Source organism: Arvicola amphibius, chromosome 1 (genome assembly GCF_903992535.2).
Source record: "Arvicola amphibius chromosome 1, mArvAmp1.2, whole genome shotgun sequence".
NCBI lineage: Eukaryota > Metazoa > Chordata > Mammalia > Rodentia > Cricetidae > Arvicola > Arvicola amphibius.
This window is the reverse complement of record NC_052047.1, coordinates 117562341-117584534: the sequence shown is the minus strand read 5'-3', so window position 1 is coordinate 117584534 and position 22194 is coordinate 117562341. Positions and strand designations below refer to the sequence as shown.

The 22194-nt window shown below is 40.3% G+C and overlaps 1 protein-coding gene across 10 annotated transcripts in view; it reads left to right on the top strand.

Annotated features, from left to right (window-relative positions):
• Sox6 (SRY-box transcription factor 6) overlaps positions 1–22194 on the top strand; it is a 371593-nt gene that overhangs the window by 229805 nt on the left and 119594 nt on the right. For 7 of the 10 annotated variants that reach the window (XM_038332186.1, XM_038332161.1, XM_038332179.1 and 4 more), the window contains one exon: positions 18365–18488. In XM_038332186.1, the coding sequence (XP_038188114.1) occupies positions 18365–18488 (124 nt within the window). The remainder of the gene's footprint in view (positions 1–18364; positions 18489–22194) is intronic. The other 3 variants (XM_038332208.2, XM_042055229.1, XM_038332170.2) reach the window with 1 other exon arrangement.

Sequence of the window (22194 nt, the reverse complement as noted above, 5' to 3'; positions counted from 1 at the left end):
TCCTGAAATAGGATTTCACCTATGTTCTTAAGTGGTAATGCCACCAACAAGCACAGCCTCCCCATGAGTTTCTGGTTCCTTGTCACCCGTGGTTGGTACTGAGAAAGCAGGTGGGGGCAAATGCAGTTCTGGAAAAGCACACAAGCACTGCCTTGTCTACGTGAGAATGACTGGACTATAGTTTAAATCTTCTCATCCCTAAAAATGGATTTTATGCTGTTTTGATTAGTAAGGCTTTCATTTTGGGCTTTTTCCTCAGGTTTTGATATTTTGGCAAATCTGTTCTCTCTGGGCCCCATTGTCTTTATGTTTGGAATGAGTACATTGGAAAATGTTTTTCTAAAAACCTTTCTAGTTTTTAAAGACTATATGATCCTAGTGATTCTTTTTATATTGTGTGTATGTATACTATGTATGTCAGCCTTGAAAGGAACTTTCTGAAACAAAATAAATAATTACCATTAGATATTTTATATGAATGTAGTCTACATCTTTAGTAACAGAAAGTAAAAACCAATGCCCACATAGTTAATACCATTTCTAATTTTAATTATGTGTTGAAATGCTGGCATTGCATACACTGTTCTGAACATACAACACAAGAATCTTAAGACTTCTGTGTGCTTTATGTGCTATGGTTTTCCTTTATTGTTATTTATAGTTTGTTGTAAGAAAGCTTCAAGGAATACAAGGCATTAGAACACCACACCTTTAACTAGCTATGGCATAATACATGATTTGAGTCCCCAATATTTTCTAACACTGAGGTTTGTTTATTAAAAAAGCCCCATGCTGTGACTGAATCAGTCTAATAGAAGCCAAGTTTGAACTTGAACATTCAAATGTCTGCCCATCTATCTTGGGCATATATCATACGTAATGATGCGGGGTCTAGACATCTTTCTGGGTTTGTTTATGTCTGTTATGGATTCCCCTCATTATCCATACTGTTTGAGGGAGACCCCATGGATTCAGCTAGTTTATTGCATACTTGCTATATTTTAAAACTAACTCAGGGTTCCAAGCATTCTAACTTGGAAGATTCTTCTCTCACTCTCCTGTTTTATGGTGATGATTAAGGTAAAACAGAGTAAGATTTTAAAGAGCGATGATGTGTTCAAGTGCAAAGCCCTTGCCTGTTTCCTGTGCAGTTCTACAATCCTTCTGTCTGTTATACCAGTCTTCCTAATTCTTCAGGCAGTTTGAATTATGGCATGTTTTCCTGTTTTAAAATTAAATTATATGCCATCTGCTATCTGGTTATACTGATTTTCACTCTTAAGACACATACACATATGTATGTATATGTGTATGTAAAGTATTAACCTGTAGCTATTACTAATGTTACAGTTTATAATAAACATATTCAGAGTACTAGAGGTGAGTAAGAATACTTTAGATATAAAAGCATAAATATAGAGAAGAAACTTTAGATATGAAAGCAAAATTAGTTTTCATTTCTAGTTAAATTTTTTTATTACTCTCGTTACTAGTCATCTGTAGTAGAGAGCAGTAGTCACAGTGTGACGATGACTCCCCTTCCCAATCCTGTTGTTATAATCCTCCTTCAGCATTTTACACAGTTAAACATCTTTTTGCACAACTATTTAACTTGAAAGAAATGCTATCTATAGTCTTTGAGTTATGAAGTTATCTTTATCATTAAATAAAGAAATCAAATAGCATGATCAGGACTTGCAATAAGCATTTGTCATTAGCATTTATCATTTTGGGTATTTTTGGAGGACATGACACAGCACTCACTGTGAACATTCGTCGTAGTCCTGAGTTTAGAGACGTTTAGGTCCAGGATTTCATGTGTGTTTATGTGGGTGAGGAACAAAAGAAACTTAGAAATCGAAAGCATAAACCTAATCGCTATGCCCACTTAAAAGAGAAACTGGGATCTACGCTTTTCAGGGGAGCCTGCGCTTTCCATGTAAAAGGCCAGGGTAGCAAGAAGTCGTCTATTCCTGATTTCTTTAGACAGCGAGAGCCTTGTGCCTTGTCTAGTTCCTGCGTTTTAAGAGCTTGTTCTGTGTAGCAGAAATAATACAATAAATGGGTTTAACCACATTTGTCTCAGCTAGACAGTCTGCTTTGTCAGAGATTGCTGGTACAACATAAACAAATTACGTGTTTGTAGTGCTTTTCAATGAAAGCCCATCTAACAGAGCTGAGATTGTGTTGCAGCAGCTGTAGATTTAATCTCCTACCTGTCAGTTAAAACAGGCATTTCCTGAGCCAGATAAGGACTGGTTGTAGAGGAGGGAAGTAGTCACAGCTGGACAAAGACCTATTGTTATTGGGCCATAATTTCCATGTACATTCAACCCTCATTCTCCCGTGGAGACTGCAGCCATAGTGTAGCATTGAAGTACCTAACAAGGGCTTATTTTTTAAACTTAAATCAAAAAGAGCTAAAGAGAATCAAAGCTAGGCTTTGTGTCATTGACTTGGGGAAATTTTAATGTGCATCTAAAAAAAAAAAAAAAGACTACCCATGACTTTGATCATGATTCCAGTTTATTGTGGACTTGGTAATAAGACTATGGACAGTGTCTGCTCACAAGTTGACAGCTAAATATTTAGGAGTTCAAATTGTAACAAAAAACTATTCAATGTCGAAAACTTAAATTTGAGGATGGAGGCTTTGCCACGTGATTCCTTTATCATGAGTGCTGCAGCTGGAGACGGGGATCTGCGGATCATTGTTAAGTCAGTTCTGTAATAGCCACTTGGGATGTCTGTGTGCACTTCTCCTGTATTCCCGTTTGCAGCAGAAAGCATGACTGCCTTTCGTTAGTGCAGAAGTGGTGGTCAGATCATGGTGAAAATAGGAGATAGACACCCCTGCTTTCTCTCTCCTGCCCTTTTGTTGAAGGGGTGCAGTAGAGAATAAGTGTCTTTTTCTCCTCGCTTCACTTTTGTACATATAAAAATCTATACAGCCTAAAATGACTTGTATAAGTCACAAAGTCTTGGTTTGGAAATATCCTCCCACTGCATGGTTATATGGTACAATGAGCACCATCTCCTACACCAGGGAGATGCACTTGGGGTATTGGTAGATCAAGCCCATGTATTTATACTGACTTGGTTAACAATCTAAATACACAACTTTTCAATGTACACCTGAAATTTCAGTTTAAAATAATTCATACAAGTGAACATATGGGCCTGAATATATAACTCAAAACATAAGAAGTTGAGTTCAGAACCCCAGAATCCACCTAAAAATCCAGGTGTGGTATATGCTTGTCACTCTAGCTCAGGGGGCTGTGAGCTGTGAGCAGAGGTAAGTGGGTCAGTGGGTGCTTGCCAGTCAGCTGTTCTTGCCAAATTAGTGGGCTCGAGAGTTTGCCTCAAAAAGTATGTGAAGAATGATGGAGGAAGACACATGAAGCTGACCTCTGACTCCTACATGCATGCATACACTTACATAAATGTACTCTCTTACATGTGCACACACATGAACACATGCATATCTACATAAAAGAATGAAATGAATGTGTGTATTAAAGGGTTTCTTCTATTTTTGTATTGAAAATAGATTTTTTTACACAATATTTTATGATTATGGTTTTCCTTCCCCCAACTCCACCCAGATCCTCCCCACAAAATGAACAGAAGAAAAAGAGCCAGAGAAAATCACAGGGAACACTTACAGATACAAAGATGCACACATTCACACACACATTTTTTATATATTAAAATTTTAAAGTTTTTATAGAAATTTCATTTTTTGCAAGGAGCACTTTGTCATCCTGATCATTACGTAATATTCCTAAGGTAGTAGGGGTCTTCACTTCAGAGTGTCCTTTTGTTGAAACAGTGGCGTCAAACTACATGTCACTGATGTGGCTTGCTACAGAGGTGGCACCTTTGCTACCTTTTGCTCTTCTCCTCAGAGCTCCTGCCATACTGGTTTTAGTCATTTTCTTTTCTTAACTACTCATGATTAGAGCAAACCTGTGTAGCAATGTTCTTTGATTGGTCCAAAAGCTTAGGGATGACTTTATATGGGTGCACTTTTAAATCTGTGCTGTGCATTCTTACTTATATTTCCATCAGGGATTGCCATCAAAGGGAATACAATAGTGTGCTACAGAGAAAATATGGATGCATCAAAACACAGTGTCTTAAAATCCATCTCTCTGTCTGTCTGTTCATCTTTATTTCTCTGTCTCTGTCTCTGTCTCTCTCTCCTCTTCTGTGTTCTTTTTTAGAGATGAAGTCTTTTTATTTAGTCCTGGCTGGCTTAGAACTTGCTGTGTAAGCCAGGTTGCTCTCAGACTTGTAGGCTATCCTGTTTCTGCTGCAGAGGTAATGTAATTGCCATGCTTAGCTTGTTTTGTTCTTTTTTCCTCTTTATACAGAGTTTTATTAACCACTACAGATCTTGTCCTGGCTCACCCCTCATGCCCCTGTGTCCCTAGTTCCCTCCTGTGTTTTTACCCCTTTCTGATCAGTTCTTAGATGTTTTAGCTCATGCAATTACACTAAAGAGTTACTGGTTTCTTTTTGCATTGTGAATTCTGTTTTTCTCTTTATCCTAGTTGCTCACCAGCCTCTTTTTGTTTCTCCTCACCGTTGGCTTCTGTTTCTTTATATGTGATTATATTGTTGAGGTATTGATTGCTTTGAGTTAGTGCTAATCTGCATTGAACAACACTACTGGCTAGTCGTTTTAGCAGCAGGCTGCCATGAGAGGTGAATGACTCACATCTGATTCTATACTGTAGAGCCCATCTTCATTTGGTAAATGTGGCATTAGATTTAATTACCAAAAAAAAAAAAATAAGAGAAGTGTTTTTTAACCAATATTTGGGCCAGTTTGCATTTCTTAAATTCTGACTTTATGATCTTTATTATTGATATTTTCCCATTAAAAATGTTGTAGGTGCCTTTAAGTATTTTGAATATTAATTTCCTACACAGAGACTGAGTTAAGAAATAATTTGCATTTAGTTTCTGTTGTAACTTTCTCCATTGCCTAAAATTTTGTTAAGGGACGAAGTTGGTAGGGGAAAGTTCCAGTGACACAGCAGGCTCCACCCAGTTGGAAGAAGGAGAAGCTGTGTTGGAGGGTGTGCTTGCCTCTCAAGGAGGCACTTAGCAGACCATGGCTCAGCCAGCACCTTAGTCCCTCTTTTCTCGGTGTACTTGGAGACACTCTCCCGGCAGCCTACTGTGATCGTGTCTGCCACATGTTTCCTTCTGTTTGTACAGAGAAGGAATGAAAGAGGGAAATAGGCCCAAATTACCTGTGCTTGTGGCCTACTAAGGAAGTTTCTAAATTGATTTCTATCTTCATTGTTCCTGTGCTAAGCTTACATCAGGTCTCAAGCCACTACTTTCTTCAATCTCTCCCAGTGACTTTGCATCACTCTGACAATAAAATCCCATTTTCTTCCCAAGTTCTTCTCTGTCCTAGGGGATCTGATGTGTCTCTGACTTTCTAGTCTCTCCTCTCTGCATACTCCTTTTGGTGGCACTGCCCCTTCTGGGCTATCGTTGCTGCCTTAGTGCCTTGGCTCTGACAGCCCTCTGACCGAGTCTCTCTCCTCTCAGCTAACGTCGGTGCATATTTTCCCACCATTATTGTCTGTCTTCCATTGAGAAGCTTTTGAACATTTCCATTCAAAAAGCCCTCTGTCCTTCCTGCCTCCCACACCAACTTCCTGCTGGCCCAATGACTGACATGGTCACCAAGTTTGAGTAGCAGATGTAGGATAATGTATGTGAGTTTGTAGATATTGTATGAGTATGCATATGTGTGAATCTGTGTACTGTGTACTATGTACTGTGTATGTGCATGGTAGATAAGAGTATGTTTTGTGTGTGAGTGTGATGTATGTATGTTGTATGTATGTTTCATATGTATGTATAGTATGTAGATGAGCATGTATATGTTGTATGTGAGTTTGTGTGTGGTATATGAGAATATAATGTATGTGTTGTGTGTTGCATGGTGTGTGTATGTGTATGTGTGATGTATGAAAGTGTGTTGTGTGTGGTTTTGTGTGTATATTACAACATGTGGGTGAACATGTATATGTTGTTTGTATGTGATATGTATATATATGTATAGTATATGTGTGCTTATATGTGTGTTATATTGTGTTTTGTGTATGTGTGTGTGGTATATGTGTATATGTGCATGCTGTATGTGGTTTTTCTATGAGTGTGTTTTGTGTGCATATGATTTGTGTTTAGTATGTGTCATGCGAGTGTGGCTTTTTGGTGTGTATATTATGTGTACTGTGTGAGTGTGTTTTGTGTGTATGTTGTATGTGTTTTGAATATGTGTGTATGTGTGATATATATTCTAAAAGTGGAGTAGGGTAGTCCAGGATGGCATCACAGTTCATGGGTGTTATTGTTGTTGTTGTTTAAAAACCTGGTGTGTAGTGTAGATGATAAACCAAAAGGCCATCTGGCTTGTACTCACAATTACTGTTTATGCCTGTCCTCAGGACCCACTTTCTGAGTATCACCTGCTTGTCCTCGCCCACACACACTGTACATAGCCGTCTCCTAATAACACCTCTTAAGACTGTCCATATGCCAGCCATCAACAACATGGAGGCCTTCTCTTTATACCCAGCACTGTGTCTTCCTTGGACCATCTTGCTTGAGAAGAAAACAGCTTTTGTTCTCTGTGATAGTTGAAGCTTAATGTTCGTCTAGAATATGTATCATATAACCAGTCCAAGATAGCATAACAACTACTTTTTTAATCATTATTTTAGAAAATTATGTTCCTGGTTCTGTTGAGAACACTTCATTCTTTCAGCCAGGAATGATGCAGTTGGTAAGGCTATTAGCATTGTCTACAAATTACAGTAAAGAGAAATGTCAACTGTTAAAACTAGAAAAAAATCTTGATAAATGAAGGAAATAAATTTTAAAAATTGATTAAAGTTAGACTTCGACAAAGCCAGACCCAAGCTCACCATCGTGAATTGCGCCTGGAGGTTCCTATTCTTGTTTCCGTCATGTGAGGCTTGCAGATGCGTGAGGTTCCACTGGATCAAGCAGTTAAAAGTCTTTGGTCCTCGCCAGGCCTCGGCTTGGTTTTTAAGTCAAATACAAGTTTTGGATGCATCTGTCACAAATTCCTGCAAGCCTACTTTGTTCAAGGTCCCTTACTAAGTAATCCCTGGCGAGTACAAAGCCCTGGTCTTTAAGCTGCTTGAACAGGACTTTAATAAGACCAGCAGTTTCAAAAGTCAACCTACATTTCTAGATGAGGAATTTAATAATTGAACTGTGGTCATTGCTAACAGAATAAGCTTGTATAAAATAGTTGAGGAGTCAAAGCCAGTTTGCCTTCATTACAGGTCAAAAGTTTATGAAAGGTTTATATCTGGATGCGGCTGCTGCAGAGACTGAACACCACATTCTTCACAAATGGCAATGGACTCACACAGCATTTGTACAAAATATGAAAAAGAAATCATTTTCATCGTGGCAAAACACTTTGATCATTGTGTATTTAATGAGGTTTCCACTTAAGAACAACAATCATCAGTCTCTAAAATGCTTCATACTTCTCTGGACAGAAGACAGGCTAGCGTAAGACATTCATCTTCACTAGTCTTTGGAAATATCCAGAGTAATTGACTAGCTCGGTCTTGTGTGATGGCCTGGTGACCACTAACTGTGACTATTTGCATAATAGTCAACTCTTCACTTCTGTAGTGATAACTGTTTGGATCTGATTAAAATTAAGACTGTTTTAGTTCTCTTGACTTTTCCAGAAGTTGCAAAAATTGAGATTTGCTGTTCTGCTTTAACCAAACAAATGCACACATGGGGATAACAATATGCTGAGTTTATGCAGATTTTACAGCACGGATCTGAATAAAATGCCCACTAATAGACCCTTAAGGAGTAATAAACACACATGAATTTTCCTTAGTCGCACTCTAAAGTGATTTTAACATACTACTAGACCTTAACAATAATATTTAATTGACAAGATTATGCATTTGTATGGATTGAAAAGGTGGTAGATATCTAATTCCAAATGAATCATAAATTTTACTTTTGCATAACATGTTTTATTAATTTCTTTATGACTGGGATATTCTATTTCCCTCCTGGTGAGATTTTCTTAAAACATAGTAAGGAAACTTAAGCACATTTAATTAACATTTATCATCTTTTTTAGAAAGTGATCTGACTTATGTCCTCATAAATATTCTTGATTTTTTTTCTGGTGTATGCACCATGGAAAGACCATGGAGCAATACTTAATAGAATTTTTTGGCCATAATTTGATTTTCTCCTTAAGCAAATTCTTCCTTGCTTAGTTGACATTATTTCAAAGCAGTCTGACAGACAGGAGGACCTATATTAAGGTCCAGTGAAGACTAACTTAATAGTACTTTGTGATGCCATGGGCATCTTTATATTTCTAGTGCCAGGCTACCAGCCATCCAGTGATAGACTGATATATATATATATATATATATATATATATATATATATATATATATATATATATATTTGAAGACCTGAATTAATTGTGTCAAGCTCTTCATTTTTGTGGAACAAGGAACAATGGACAAGTGAATAGAAGACAATGGTAGAAAGTAAGTCAGTTAGTGTCAAGACCATGTTCTTTCCTCTGAAAAGCTCTGCACCTAGAAAACATACAGACAAGTGAGAACAACAATAGTCTTCATTATTGGGATCTGGTAGATTAATAATATGTCAGGCCACTTAAAATATGAATTGGGCTGGTGTGTACCATATGCAATAGGTATAAAGAGGTATTGGGAAGGATGCATGTCTCCATCAGGACTGGCTTTGCTCTTTGGGGTATGTCTGAAGAAGTGTTGTAAGTCATGTGCCATTGGCTGACAGCTGCTGTGCTTGTCCTTTCATGGACCCCTTCTCTCCTCATAACCAAAGAGGAAAGCAGAAAGGACTGGAAGGGGTGTGAATAGTTGTCATGAGGATGGATCAAATTGAGTGAGTTTTGTCTATTTTGCTCACTCTTGGCAAAGTTGTGGGGATAATGAGAAGCTGTGGACAAGCTGTGTCTCATTTCTTCTGTAAATATTTCTTTCACATTTCATTACTTAAAGGTGTGGTTTGTAAGGCGAAATAAGTGCTGTAACTGCTCTCTTAGGTTAACTTGTTGGTGTGGAATGCATAGAAGAGTATGCTGTTTAGTGTGACCTTGACACAAGCTAGTCAGTGAGGGATGGCCTCCATCAGACTGGCCTGTAGGTGTGCCTGTGGGGGCGTTTTCTGGATTAATGACTGATGGAGGAGCGCCCTGTGGGTGGTGCCATCCTGGGCAGGTGGTCCTGATGGTGTAAGAAAGTGGAATGAGGAAGTTTCAAGCAGCAAGCCAGTAAACAGCATCCTCCATGATCTCTGCTTGAGTTCTTGTCCTGGCATCCCATTGAGGGGCTGTGATTGGGAGGAGTAAGCCAAATGAGCCCATTCCTCCCCAGGTTCCTTTTAGTCATTGTGTTTATCACAGCAACAGAAATCAAGCCAGGACAAATGGTATGCCTGCAATATAAAGTTAGCTCTTTGTTAATTTGTTCACCAAAGAAGATTACTGAAGTAAAAGACCAAGTTTTGTAAACCATCTTCTTCTCAACCATCTTTCTTATGCCCTGGCAATGCTGAACCGTATTAGACGGTTCTGTTGAACTTGTTCATATTGGGTTTCATGGTCTAAGTTGATGTGGATGACTGACCAGGTTTCTTTCTCAAGAGGGCACCAGATCTCATTATAGATGGTTGTGAGCCACAATGTGGTTGCTGGGAATTAAACTCAGGACCTTTGGAGAAGCAGGCGGTTATCTTAAACTGCTGAGCCATCTCTCCAGCCCAAGTTTTGTAAAGGATGCTGTTAAACTATACTATATTTAGTTGGTTCTACCTTTTGGAAGATCTTCTTGGCCAATTAGTAAGAATTTTGAAAATTTTGTAGGACACCTAAGTATATTAAAATTAAATAATGAACAATGACAACAGACTATTTTGTCTATTATCATACTGGCACCCAAGAAAGATGAGAAGATGAGGAGAAAGGGAAGAGAGAGTAGATGAAAAGGAGAGAGAGCCAGAGGGAAAGAGATGGTGAGATAAAATCTCCAAGCAACAGACAGTAACCAAGCATCATTTTGTGGGTGGACTCCATCATCCACCCAGTGTGCATGCGCTCACTGTTGGTGGGATTCTGGGTGCAAATTCTCTAGGAGAGGTGTGCTCCAGACCTGCTCTTGCTGAATTTCCATTTGATTATTCTCCAACTGCAGTAAACTAGAGATTGGCTAGATAAGACAAGAAAATACAAGCAAGGTACCTGAAAATGTACATTGACACTTTCTTCTGGAACAAAAACACTGCAATTCACAACCCTTTGCAGCTGTAGGCACAATGTTACCACAATGTGGGAATTCCTGGGCTTATTCTGAACCACTGGTCAGTCATTGCACAATGTCTGTTGAGAACAATGAAGTGAATTAAAATAAATATGCCACTGGTCGTTCAGGGTCTTTGCATGTATTTAGAAAGACATGGCTAGTGAATTGAAGAGCTTGGTGGATACTTGAAATTGGGGTCAACAGAATTCAGTGTACGGATTTTCTGAGAAAGGGCAGAGCAGAGTCTTCTGGTATTCCACAGCACTTAGCACAACATTTTCCACTAAAAAAGATCCTACTGAGGCAAGAATATACCCTACCAAATGAGACCTTTTCCTTCATAATCCTCCAAAATTAACTGTTCAAGTACTATGGTTTGACATGTACTTTATGACAGAGAGGGGACTCCTGTCTACATTTGAGAGTTCTTCATATACGTTTCCTGAGTCTTTTATTTATTGTTCTAGATGTTGTGGTTTTTTTTCAGTGGTAATAATGCATTATGCAAATGACTTAGGTATTCTTTGTAATGAAAAGTGCCCTTCACCATCACCGTGTCTGTCTGTGTTCTAGTTCTGCCTCTCTCTCTCTCTCTCTTTCTCTCTCTCTCTCTCTCTCTCTCTCTCTCTCTCTCTCTCTCTCTCTCTGTCTCTCTCCATCTTCCTCTTTCTTTCTGTCATGGTGTACACACATTGGAGCTTTTCTATCTAACATTTCAAAAAACTTTCTCCAATTAAACCACATCAGGAATTATATTCTAGAAATAAATCATTAAAAAATAAAACAAAACAAAGCAAACCTCACTTGCCCAGTCTTTAAACTTAGACACAGACATTAATATGCACATGATTTTTCAATACAAATACTTATCGCATATCACTAAAGAAAGTGAAATCATCTCCATGAAAAAGAAAATGAGGCCCCCCGAGTGTCACTCTGTTTGCATATTAGCAGACAGCCAGGTCTCTGCCAAGTTGCTCTCTGACTGACTGCTACAGATGCTCTTTCTCAAGTATTCTGAGTCAGATCTTTAGTGCAAGTCTTCAGGGACAAACAATAGCACCTGTCCCTCACAAGCTATCAGGCAAGAGTTAGCCCATTCATGTATCTTTAATGAAGCTGGGGGCAGATGGCAAGAAATGGCATCGTCAACAACTTAGCACAGGGAAAACAAAGGCATGAGTCTTGACACAGCAATGCTATTTCATGAATTTGGAAGGGAGCAGACCCAAGTGTTTCACACGCATCTGCTGCTGTCTTCCATCCTGAACGATTCAAGGAACACCCTACCAATTAAAATTTCTAGGCATGCAGGCTGTCGAATGGAAGATGTTTTCCCCACCCTCTCTGAAAGGGAAATACGTTAGTCAGGGGTTGCAGAAGGGTAGGACAGGGACACAGTTGTGCTTGGGGGTCGTTTGTTCTTCCAGGATGCACTAAGCTTGACCCGTGATGAGATTCTTCTTTCTCATTAACTCACGCGATACCCTGCCAATTAGTGCTTTCTTCCAAAGCAGTAAAAATAATGACGTTTACATGCTGAGATTTATTTTGGCTACATCAAGCTTTGTTCTTTGTACTAATAAAATCATTTTCTTCTCTTTATCTATAGAATAATTAAAGAATATCTCAATATATGCAAGGAAAGTTACAGTTTCAAGAAAGAGAGGTGCTATCTGAAAATTTGATATGTCCACATGACAAGACATGTGGAGACTGGTTGCTCTTTGATGGAGTGTGGGGAATTTGATTAGTTTTATCTTTTAGTAAAATTCTTTGGGAAGTTGCCTTCTCCCACGTGACTACCCTTACCAGCAAGTCACCAAATGGGTGAGTGGGATATGTGAAGAAGGAGAGAAGTCAAGATAGATCAAATTTTTCAGAATGCATAGAACTTTTATGTATTTTCATAATGTTTCATCTGCCCTAGCCACTGACACTCAGAGCAGTGACCTTAGTTCTCAGTCTGTAGAAGATGAAGATATTTTGTCTGCTCTGTGGTCTTTGTGTGGCCACCAAGCATCCCTCCCAGTCTTTACTAGTTACTCAACCCTTCTTTCCATTTTGTTCCTATAGTGTACACATGGAGAACCTGCTGGTGAGCAGGCTGTAGAAGATGATAGAAGTATCTACGGGCTTTTTCACTCTTGCTAATCTTTTATGACAATGTTTTCCACACACTGGGCAGATCTGAGTAAGTTGTGGGACTGCCATCAGTCTCCTTGTGCTCTAAAAGTATAAATTCTAGCATCTTCCAATTGAGGGACATGAGATAAAGGCTGTCTATGATCTCACTGCATTGTTTACTCCAACTGAGTGACACTACAATTTTGTCTAGAAAACTGCCAGTGCTTTCTTATTACAAAGAACTGCATTCCTAATGCCATTTAGATCTGCTTTGTAAAACACAACTTCATGCTTAATATAGCATGGTAATTCATAGTAGAAGCTTTAGCCCTGACAAGCACAAACTTAGATCTTGATCTGACCTTGGATCCTGGACATGCCACTCTTTAGTTGGTAGAGTTATTTAACTTCATCCAGCTTTGTCTTTCTCATTAAATGAATAGGGCTAAAATTGAGTCCTTCATGGGCTTGTGGGGATTAAATGGGACAGGATAAACACATCACCTTTTCAAGAGAGACATAAAGGAGACAATGGAAGCTATTAGACAGAATCGCCACTTCTCTAATTAAAGCTCTAGGAGGAAATGTCCTGTCTGCACTCAGACAGTGTTCTCACCAGTGGATGCCTATCCTTGCTTTAATAAAGGGCTCTTTGCCCCAACACATCATTGCTTTATTTAAAATAAGTGAAAGGCAAGGTGTTGGGTATGTAGCTCATTGGTAGAGCTCTTGCCTGCATGCTCAAAGACCTGGGTTTGATCCCCATCACTTGGAATAAAATGTTAAGGACAGTTTCATTTTGTGGAGCTAAATGATCATAGCTAATGGATGCATTGTAATCAGCGATTGGAATTAGTGATCGTAAATATCAAGAGCAAATGAATTCTGGGTAACAGTGAGAGAGCAGAGGAAACTTTAAGATTTGACAGTGCTCACATCATCCAAACTCAAAAAATGTTTTCAAGAATATGGTCCTGACATGCAGAATTACTATCAGCTGGAGACCTCCGGGTCCCTTGGCTAAAACCAATCTCTCTTTTTACGACTACTGAAGTCACCATGTAATAACAAACATACTGCGTAGAGTGACTGGCAGTTCTCGGGTCTAGGTTCAGCTGTTAGAGGCTGGGTAACTCTAGGTTTGGACCTTAAATGAGCTGGTAATCAATTTGCTTGCATGTCAAATTTGAGGATTGGACTAAAATGGGGATTCTCATGGAATGGTCCCTGGGCCAGCAGTGCTAGCTTTATTTGGGAATATCCATGAAATGTCCACGATCCAACTTTGCCTTCAATACAAAAATTCCCCAAGTCCATAAGGGTGGGGCAGAACACTGGCTTAAAGAACCCTCTGGTTTGTTTGGATGCACATCAAAACATTACCACTCTCCAGTAAAATTTGGTTTTAATATTTGGATAATTGGACCTCACCTCATAGCGTTTGACTCAGAAGTGCTGTGTACCCAGACCCAGAGATGTTGCTCTTTGAAAATGCTGCTGGTGCTTTTGGGCAGACTGCACTTTGCCAGCTACTAGCCTAGATCTTCTCTGTGCTCCCGTCCCGCTCGGGTCCACCAGCACTTATGCTCTCACGCGTCTCTAGTCCTCCTCTTTACTTAAACAGCCTCTGGATAATAGTGACCCGTGAGGACTTTGTTTTTTTAAACTTCTTAATTTGTAGAGTATGATAGAAAGGAATGACCCCAAATTCTTACAGAATGAGTTAACAGAAAACACCTACACTTTTGTTATTTAGTGTTAAAAACAACCCCAGGGACTGGAGAGATGGTTCAGTGCAGGGTATTTGTTGTGCGCATCTGAGGATAGAATTCCCAGAGCTTACATAAAGCTGGGTGTGGTAGCACACATCTGTCATCCCGGTACTCTTAGAGCGAGCTAGGAGACAGAGACAGGAGAATTTCTGGAAGCCTGCAGGCCAGCTAGCCTGGCCTTTTGCAGTGATCAACGACAAAGATGCTCTTAATCAAGGCGAAAGTTGAGGAGTAGCACCCGTTTGTCCTCTGACCACCATAGGTGCGCTTATCTAGACACACAACATTCACACACATGAACACACACGTTCACACTATAGACACCATAAAACACATTATATGCATAATAAAAATCAAACAACCACATCCATTTGCTAAATGCTGCACAAACAGTACCTTCAGATGGGCAATCTCAGCCAAGAGCTAAGGCTTGGCCCCTGTCAACTGTTCCTTGTGTTGTCTGCTCCCTGACACAGCTGATGGGAAATTAAGTTTGGTTTCTTTCTAAGATGCTAATTAATAAGGAGCAGTAGAGACCCATATGTCTCATCTCCAGACAGTTTTTATAATTCTACCTTTTCTTTTTTTTCCAAACTTTCTTCTTCCTAGAAACTTGGGACTGGATTACACTTGTCAAGGCATATTGTCTGCTAAATGCATGACGAGCCTCTGCTCTCTCAAATGAGTGACTCCGTTAGCTCAGATTTTCCTTCTTTGAAGTACAGTTATGAGTAAGATCCACTCTTTTCTGCTTATCCATAACTTGATAATTTCTGTTATCAAGTATACAGAAAACTAAAGGGCTAATGTTGACTGTAATACCGTATCACTGTTATGTGAGTGTGCTGTTTTGGCTTTGGTTGTCTGTTGTATCCTCACAATGACTGTGTAAAGTGCCTCGTCAGTGTTCACAGCTTTGACAAATAGAGTCAGGAGAGTTAAGACTTTCAAGACCACACAGCTCAGAAAATATAGGGTACAGCCTTGGACTTGGGCTTGTTCCCTAACAAAGACATTGTACATTCTCAATAAATGTATGCTGTGTAAATGAAGGAAATGCATTGTGCTATCTTCTTTTAAGAGTACTTTTGTCAATTCTTTTAACACAATGCAATTTGGTCACGTTCACCCTGCTCTTCCGCTCTTCCCTCAGTTCCTCCCAGATCTATCCCCACCTCTCTATACCTCTGTATGTCCTCTTTTTTATTTTATTTGTATGAACAATTTGCCTGAACATATGTATGTGTACCATACACATGCATTGTACACACTGAGATTAGAAGAGGGCATCAGGTCCCCTGGAACTGTGCTAACAGATGCTTACAGGACTCCACGTGAGTGTTAGGAACCAAACTCTGTCTTCCATGAGAGCAGAAAGCACCCTTAACAACTGAGCCATCTCTGCAGCACCCCCTTCCCCTGAACCCCATCACTTTTAAAGTAACTCATCTAGTACATTTTGGACTGCCCATATTCTCCCTCCTGAGTGTGAGGCCATCACCTGGAGCATGGTCAATCTATGGGAAACACATCCTTAAAGAAAACTGACTCTGTGCCCCAGAAGCTGTCAGCCTTCCATAACTCCTCAGAGCTAGAGGCTCACGAACTTTCCCTTCTGTGCTGGAATGTTGCCGGCTTCATCGTGTGCAGGCAGCCACAGCCACTGTGAGCTCGTGAGCACAGGCATCCTGTCACATCCTGAGCACACTGTCTTCCTGACCCCGCTTTCTTAGACTCTTTCTGCTCCCTCTTCTGGGATGTTCTCTGAGCCTTGGAGAGGTGAGTGATATAGATGCCCATTTGTGTCACTCCACTGACACTAGCTTCTTAATGGTGGATTTTTAGTAATCAGAGAACCAGAAAGTTGGAATGACTCCATATGTTTTGTGTGTGTGTATATATATATGTTCATACACACACACATACACACACACACACACACACACACACCTGCTTATGTAGTAGTATTCAGCAACTGTAGGGAAAACACAGGTGCTGGCCCATCTCAAAGACATTTTTGGATAAGCTTATCAGAAAATTCATTTTTATACAATGCTTTGCTAACAGCTTTACATTCTTATTTAGACTAGTATCTGCTCCGTCTTCCATACACGACACATGACATGTTATTCTCTCTCTCTCTCTCTCTCTCTCTCTCTCTCTCTCTCTCTCTCTCTCTCTCTCTCTCTCTCTCTCCCCCCTCCCTCCCTCCTCTTTCCTCCCTCCTTCTCTCCCTCAAACTGAGTAGGGGTGATTTCTTCAACCGCTTCTCACTTCCCTAATACACAATAGCAGCTTATTACATCGATGGGTAAAAAAGAAGAAGGAAGAAAAGAGAAACATGTTGCCTCGTTTTCCGGGTAAAGCATCTGCATGGTGCTCTAAGCACATGTTAGGAGCACACTTCTAGAGGACCATAAAAGGGTGCCCTATGCAGTTGTCACTCATAAAGGCACTGTGTTTTGTTTTCTGACATGGAACATGCCACTTTCATCTTGGACATCACACAGGGTCACAGGAAACGGGTAGAACAGCAAACCTGGTGCTTTTCTTTCAGGCTAAAGGTGAGGCATGGGCACCAGAGGCTCAGCACCAGTTTGAGCAGGCTAAGTGTGTTCTCCCGTGGACAAAGCTTGGGCTTAGCTCAGCTAAAACAGAAGAAACAGCTGCTCAAAGCTACTTTCTGTCACGCCCCGCTGGCAAGGTAGTAATTGCACAAAGACCTTTTTATTATAAGTTGATTTTCCTGAGAAATGAATTCAGAAAAATACTGTAAAGTGTTTATTTTTTGCTTGCCCTTTATTAACCCACATCTTGGGGTATTCCCCAGAGAAAGACTGTTGGCGAATGAAACCTCTCAGACCCACACAGATGCATGTGCACGATGCCCCTGGCTGGGAATGGCCAGGGCCAGGAGAAGGCAAGCTGGTACTGTTTAGACGGGCATCGCTTGTATATGGTATTTTGCCTAAAGAAGAGATTTAGGAATTTAGGCCGAGGAACCATTTGGGTGTGTAGAATTGCTGGCAAACATTTATATCTTAAATAATATATAATGTAGCCCTTTCCTGCTTTTAAAAAGCCATAGATTTGTCTAAACCAAAAGACCGTGCCTTTTGGCACATTTCTGTTTTGATCCTTCAGTGAGGAAAGTCCCATAGCTCAGTCTGTGGACTCAAACCCTAAAGCCAGGACAAAGCCTTCCCTCTCCGCCGTGCTGGAACCAGGGCAGCATGCTAGAGTGAAGAAGGGAGCTAGGAGATTAAAATGTGGTTTTCAGGAGCATGATTCTGTCATAGCTCTGATTTCCTTTATATGGAGTACAAATACTGATGGAGAGTGAATATTTCTCTCTTTCGCATTTTTGTGGTCTTTGATACGTTTATTGAGGTCAAATGAAATCTGATATAGTAGGATTTATTATGAGTTGCTCAGTGGATACAACTCCATAATTACTGAGCTACATGGCAGTGCATAAAGCTGACAAGCAATTTATATGTTGCATCGAGGTGTGTATGGCAAAGGATATTACTTTAATTGGGCGCCAAGATATAGTAGCCTTAAATCTGAAGCTCTGTGTGTTTAATATAATGCAGCGAGGCTTTAGAAGAAGCTTCTCAACGAGGGAGACACAGCTTCTGGAATATATAACAATTAGACGTTACTTTCTGGACCAGGACACTGAATACTTTTTCACGATGACGCTTAGAATGCAATGCAGGGGAAAGGGCAAAGCCTCTCACTCACAGGGTGAGAGAAAGGAACATTCAGTTGTCTGTTCTTTCTTTAAGAAAAAGGGTGAGAAAAACAAGTCAAGAGAGAAGCCCATTAACCACCTAGTGGAAGCAGGGGTGTGGTCGGGCTATGGTGAGACCATGGCATGGATGTCCTGATGGCATCTAAGGAGAGGCCTTAGGTGAAGTTGGCCCGCATTTTCTCAAGTTCGGATCTGGAGGGGGCTAGAGGTGGGTGGCGTGCGGGCACCAGAGCACCTCCAGCAGTGCAAAACAAATGCTTCTTGGCGACATCTGCTCCCTGTCTGATCACAGGCTCTCTTCTGTTTAGCAGGTTCAGGGGCACATGCCTCCGCTCATGATCCCAATTTTTCCACATGACCAGCGGACCCTGGCAGCAGCTGCTGCCGCCCAACAGGGATTCCTCTTCCCCCCTGGAATAACATACAAGCCAGGTAAGTGGAGAGCTGCGGCACAGTTTTGGAAATGCTCGGGGCCCACATGTTTTTACTCAGTAGTCACAACAAACACAGGCGCAGACAAGGGAGCTATGGATAAAAACACACACAAAACAGCCTATTTTAAAGTAAAACCAGGGCTGAGGAGGTGGGGCATTGTAAGAACTAAAGTCTCTAGAACTTTGACTTTCTTTTCTCACGTTTGAGTTTGTTCTGAACTCACAGATGAAGTCCTGTGTTGCTCTTGCTCCTCCCTCGTACATACACCTTTACTGTTAGCTGTGTCTCCGGTTGTCCATGGATCTTTTCTTTCTCCCTTGAGCTTCCACACACTGGAAAACTAGTCACATACAGTAGAAAATGCTGCTGTTATTTTTTGTAAGATTTCTCTCAGAATAATAAAAAAAAGTTAAAACTGCTGATTTAATTAGCTCACCACTAATGGTAAGGTTCTTTTTCATTTTGGTCTAAATAATGAAGCATTCAGTAATATTCTTCATTCATCCTTGAACCTCAAAAAAAAAAAGCAGGTCACATAACCTTGTAGTGAAATATGCTTTGAGATGATTTAGCAAATGTTATGATTTTTCTTTTTTCCTCTGAGTTTACTGGACTCCTGGGGAATTCAATTAGGGGCATAATGGTTTGAAGCTCTTTCAGAGCCTCCTTGTAAACATGGCTTTAAATGTTTAAAGATAGGTTGCCAAAGGAATCCAATGTAAGAAAATAGCCAAGTACACAGAAGCCAACCTCAATTTCATATGTGCGTTCTTTGTAAGTGACCCCAGCTCAGAAGTAGTGACCTTGTTCTGCTCATTAATAATTTCTGTGTCAAGTTCTTTTTAACACATTAACCTGATTATATGAACCACCTAGTCAGGGTACAGCCAATCTGAGGGCTGCAGTTTCTTTGCATATGTGGCTTCAAATGTGAACAAAGGCATTTAAATATGCCTAAGCCACAGATATAAACCACCTCGCAGAGATCCTACAGGAGCAGATGAAACAGCCCAGAAACCCCAACCATGGACACCTCACTTGTGTTTGGTAGGGAACTCCCTTCCCTGTGAGGAAGGAATCTGGGGAGGCTCAGGTGATCCAAGGGATACCTGTACTGAGGGACTGGTCCATCTAAGGGCTGACAAAAAAATCTTCAGACACAAAATGGTCAAGGGTAGGTATCTCAGATTCAAAAAAGGAAGAACATGCTCTGAAATTGGAAATGATAGGTGTACAATGTTGAAAAGTTCTGGCTTTTAAAACACATTGTATTCATTTTTTCTTCATTATTAAATCTGTGCCGATATTTTAAAATCTGAGGTACTGCTGGTTTCCACATTTTAGATTAGGAGTCCTGGTCCTGTATTCCCATGAGGATTTTAGAAACCTGAGGGGAAGAAATTATGTCATTCAAATTATTAAACATTCGATTTCCTACAATGGAATTCTCACAGTGAGTTACCCCTCCTTATAAAGTTGGCCTTCGCATTCAGTATAAGAGAGCACATCGACCCTCTCGCTCTGAGTTAGTTCTTAATGGCAACTTCATTTCGACATTGATGTAACCTGAGTTTATTGTTTCATCTTGAATCAGAGCTGGCATCCCTGACCCAGTTTGGGGGAAGACTTTCAGTATTTTTCTGAAACCAACAGACATTATCTGTTGGTTTAATGTTCTTACAGCTAATATTCTCTGCAGCTCCAGACCACACGTGGGCCTTGTTCCTTGCTATTGTAGACATCTTACAGTATGGTACTTAATTTGATTATAGCAATGGCATCATTTCTCAGGGGTTAGCTATGGCTATGTGTTCATTGAATTAAGGTTGTTTCTCTCCCACAGGCGTTGATGAGGCTGTACCATGTAAGTGAGAAGCTATAGATGGGAACAATTTGGTACAGGACTTAGTGACTTTTCAGTAAACTCAGAGATGTGTCCTTGGATAGCAAAGATGTGTTTGGTTAGGCTGGCTAACCCTGTTGAGGAGCAGCACAGTGGGGTCAGGTTTGTAGGAAGAGTCTTAATCACAGGCAAGCTGCTATCTCAAGGTATTTTCTATTAACCTCAATATTATATCAAATAATTTATTCAGAATTTTAAGTTCTTTAATATTTTGGCTAATCTAAACTTTATTATAAATACAAGTTATGTTTGAAATGGATTAAACACTCCTAAGCTGTGAGTAGAGAATTTACAGATTTGTGAAACTAAGCCATGCAGTCTTTGGTCGTCACAGGAGTTGGGAGAACACTAGTGGACCGGAGTCTGGACAAGTAAACCCTTTGCCCCAAATTGAATCCTGGTCACTTCACTTGTATATGAGCAACTATAAGATTTGGAGACAGTGGCCTACATGCCTATCTGGGTCCCCTAAGTAAGAAGAGGAACAAGTGCTTCCTTGGTCTTTATAAAATGGAACATAAGATCCTTTCTTTTTTCTTCTTCCATCTCTCCCTCCTGGAACTGCCGTATTTTCCTGGTGTCTGTGAGCTGAGGAAACTGACTCACCTGACTGAACAATTGTCTTGATTGCCAGACGCAAGGGCCATTGTGGGTTGTCTCTCACTGCTTGTTGAAATTGACAGATTGAATCCTGTGTTAGAGTAGTGTCACGGACACATTTAGGGCTCTGAGCCTTCGCTCCCCTCCAGGGGATCTGACTGTGTCTCTGGAAGTTGTAGGGCGCCAGCTATGGTGCCCACCACACGAGATCTTCCATCTCCAACTAGTTGAGAAAGCTTGCTGCCAGGATATGGTATAGGAAGCATCTTCAGGGGGCATCTCCCAGACTGGCATTTATAGAAGTAGTTTTAATAGGTTCTAATCCCTCAATTTTTTTTCTTATTTGGTCCTATAATTAGAGACATGTTTCAGACAGGGATTCACTAGGGCCCAGAACGTTAAGTTGCTCTGCTTGCTCACATTTGTGAGCCCTAAATGCAACAATCAGAGAGACAGTAACCACATTTGAGCATGGATGCCTGAAATCAAAGGAGAAAACCCCTTCACAGTTGCCCGCCTGAAAAATAAAACCATGTCCAACCTGCTTTGTATTTCAAGGATGAGGCAGTTGACCACTGTCTTATGTAGTTGGGATTTTAAAACCATTGTGTCTGACCAGAACCCTTGACTTTTCCTCAGAGATTCTAAGCGCAGAACATATGCTTGTGCCTGGACCCTGCAGGTACTCCTTATTCTATGCTGTAGCTAAAGCTTGTTGTATGGCTGCCGTGTAAGAAGAAGTCATACACAAAATATAGAAATTGGATATCCACATATTTTTCAAGTGGGCATCTAGTTTTTCTCACACAATTTGTTGAAAAAACCACCCTCTTCCTTTTAATGGCTGTGACACCTTATCAAAAATAAATTGAATGTATGTGTGAGGGTTTATGTCTGGCTGTTCACTCTGCTGTGCTGGCCAGCTTGTCTCTGTGTCAGTCCAGTCCTGCAGCTTTTTAGTGGGTGTTCAGGTGGCGCTAGTCCTCTGCCTTTACTCATCTCTTTAAAGATTGTAGCAGTTCTGAGGGACTCTTGGAATTAGGTATGAGCTTAAAAACTGCTCTTTTCTATTTTGTGTAAAGGGTTGTTGATAGGGATTGCCTTGAATACGTAGATTTCTTTGAATAGTCTTAACATCGTAATATAATAATGTTGTCTTCTTGTCAATACAGATACTTCTTTCTGTGTATATCTGTCTCT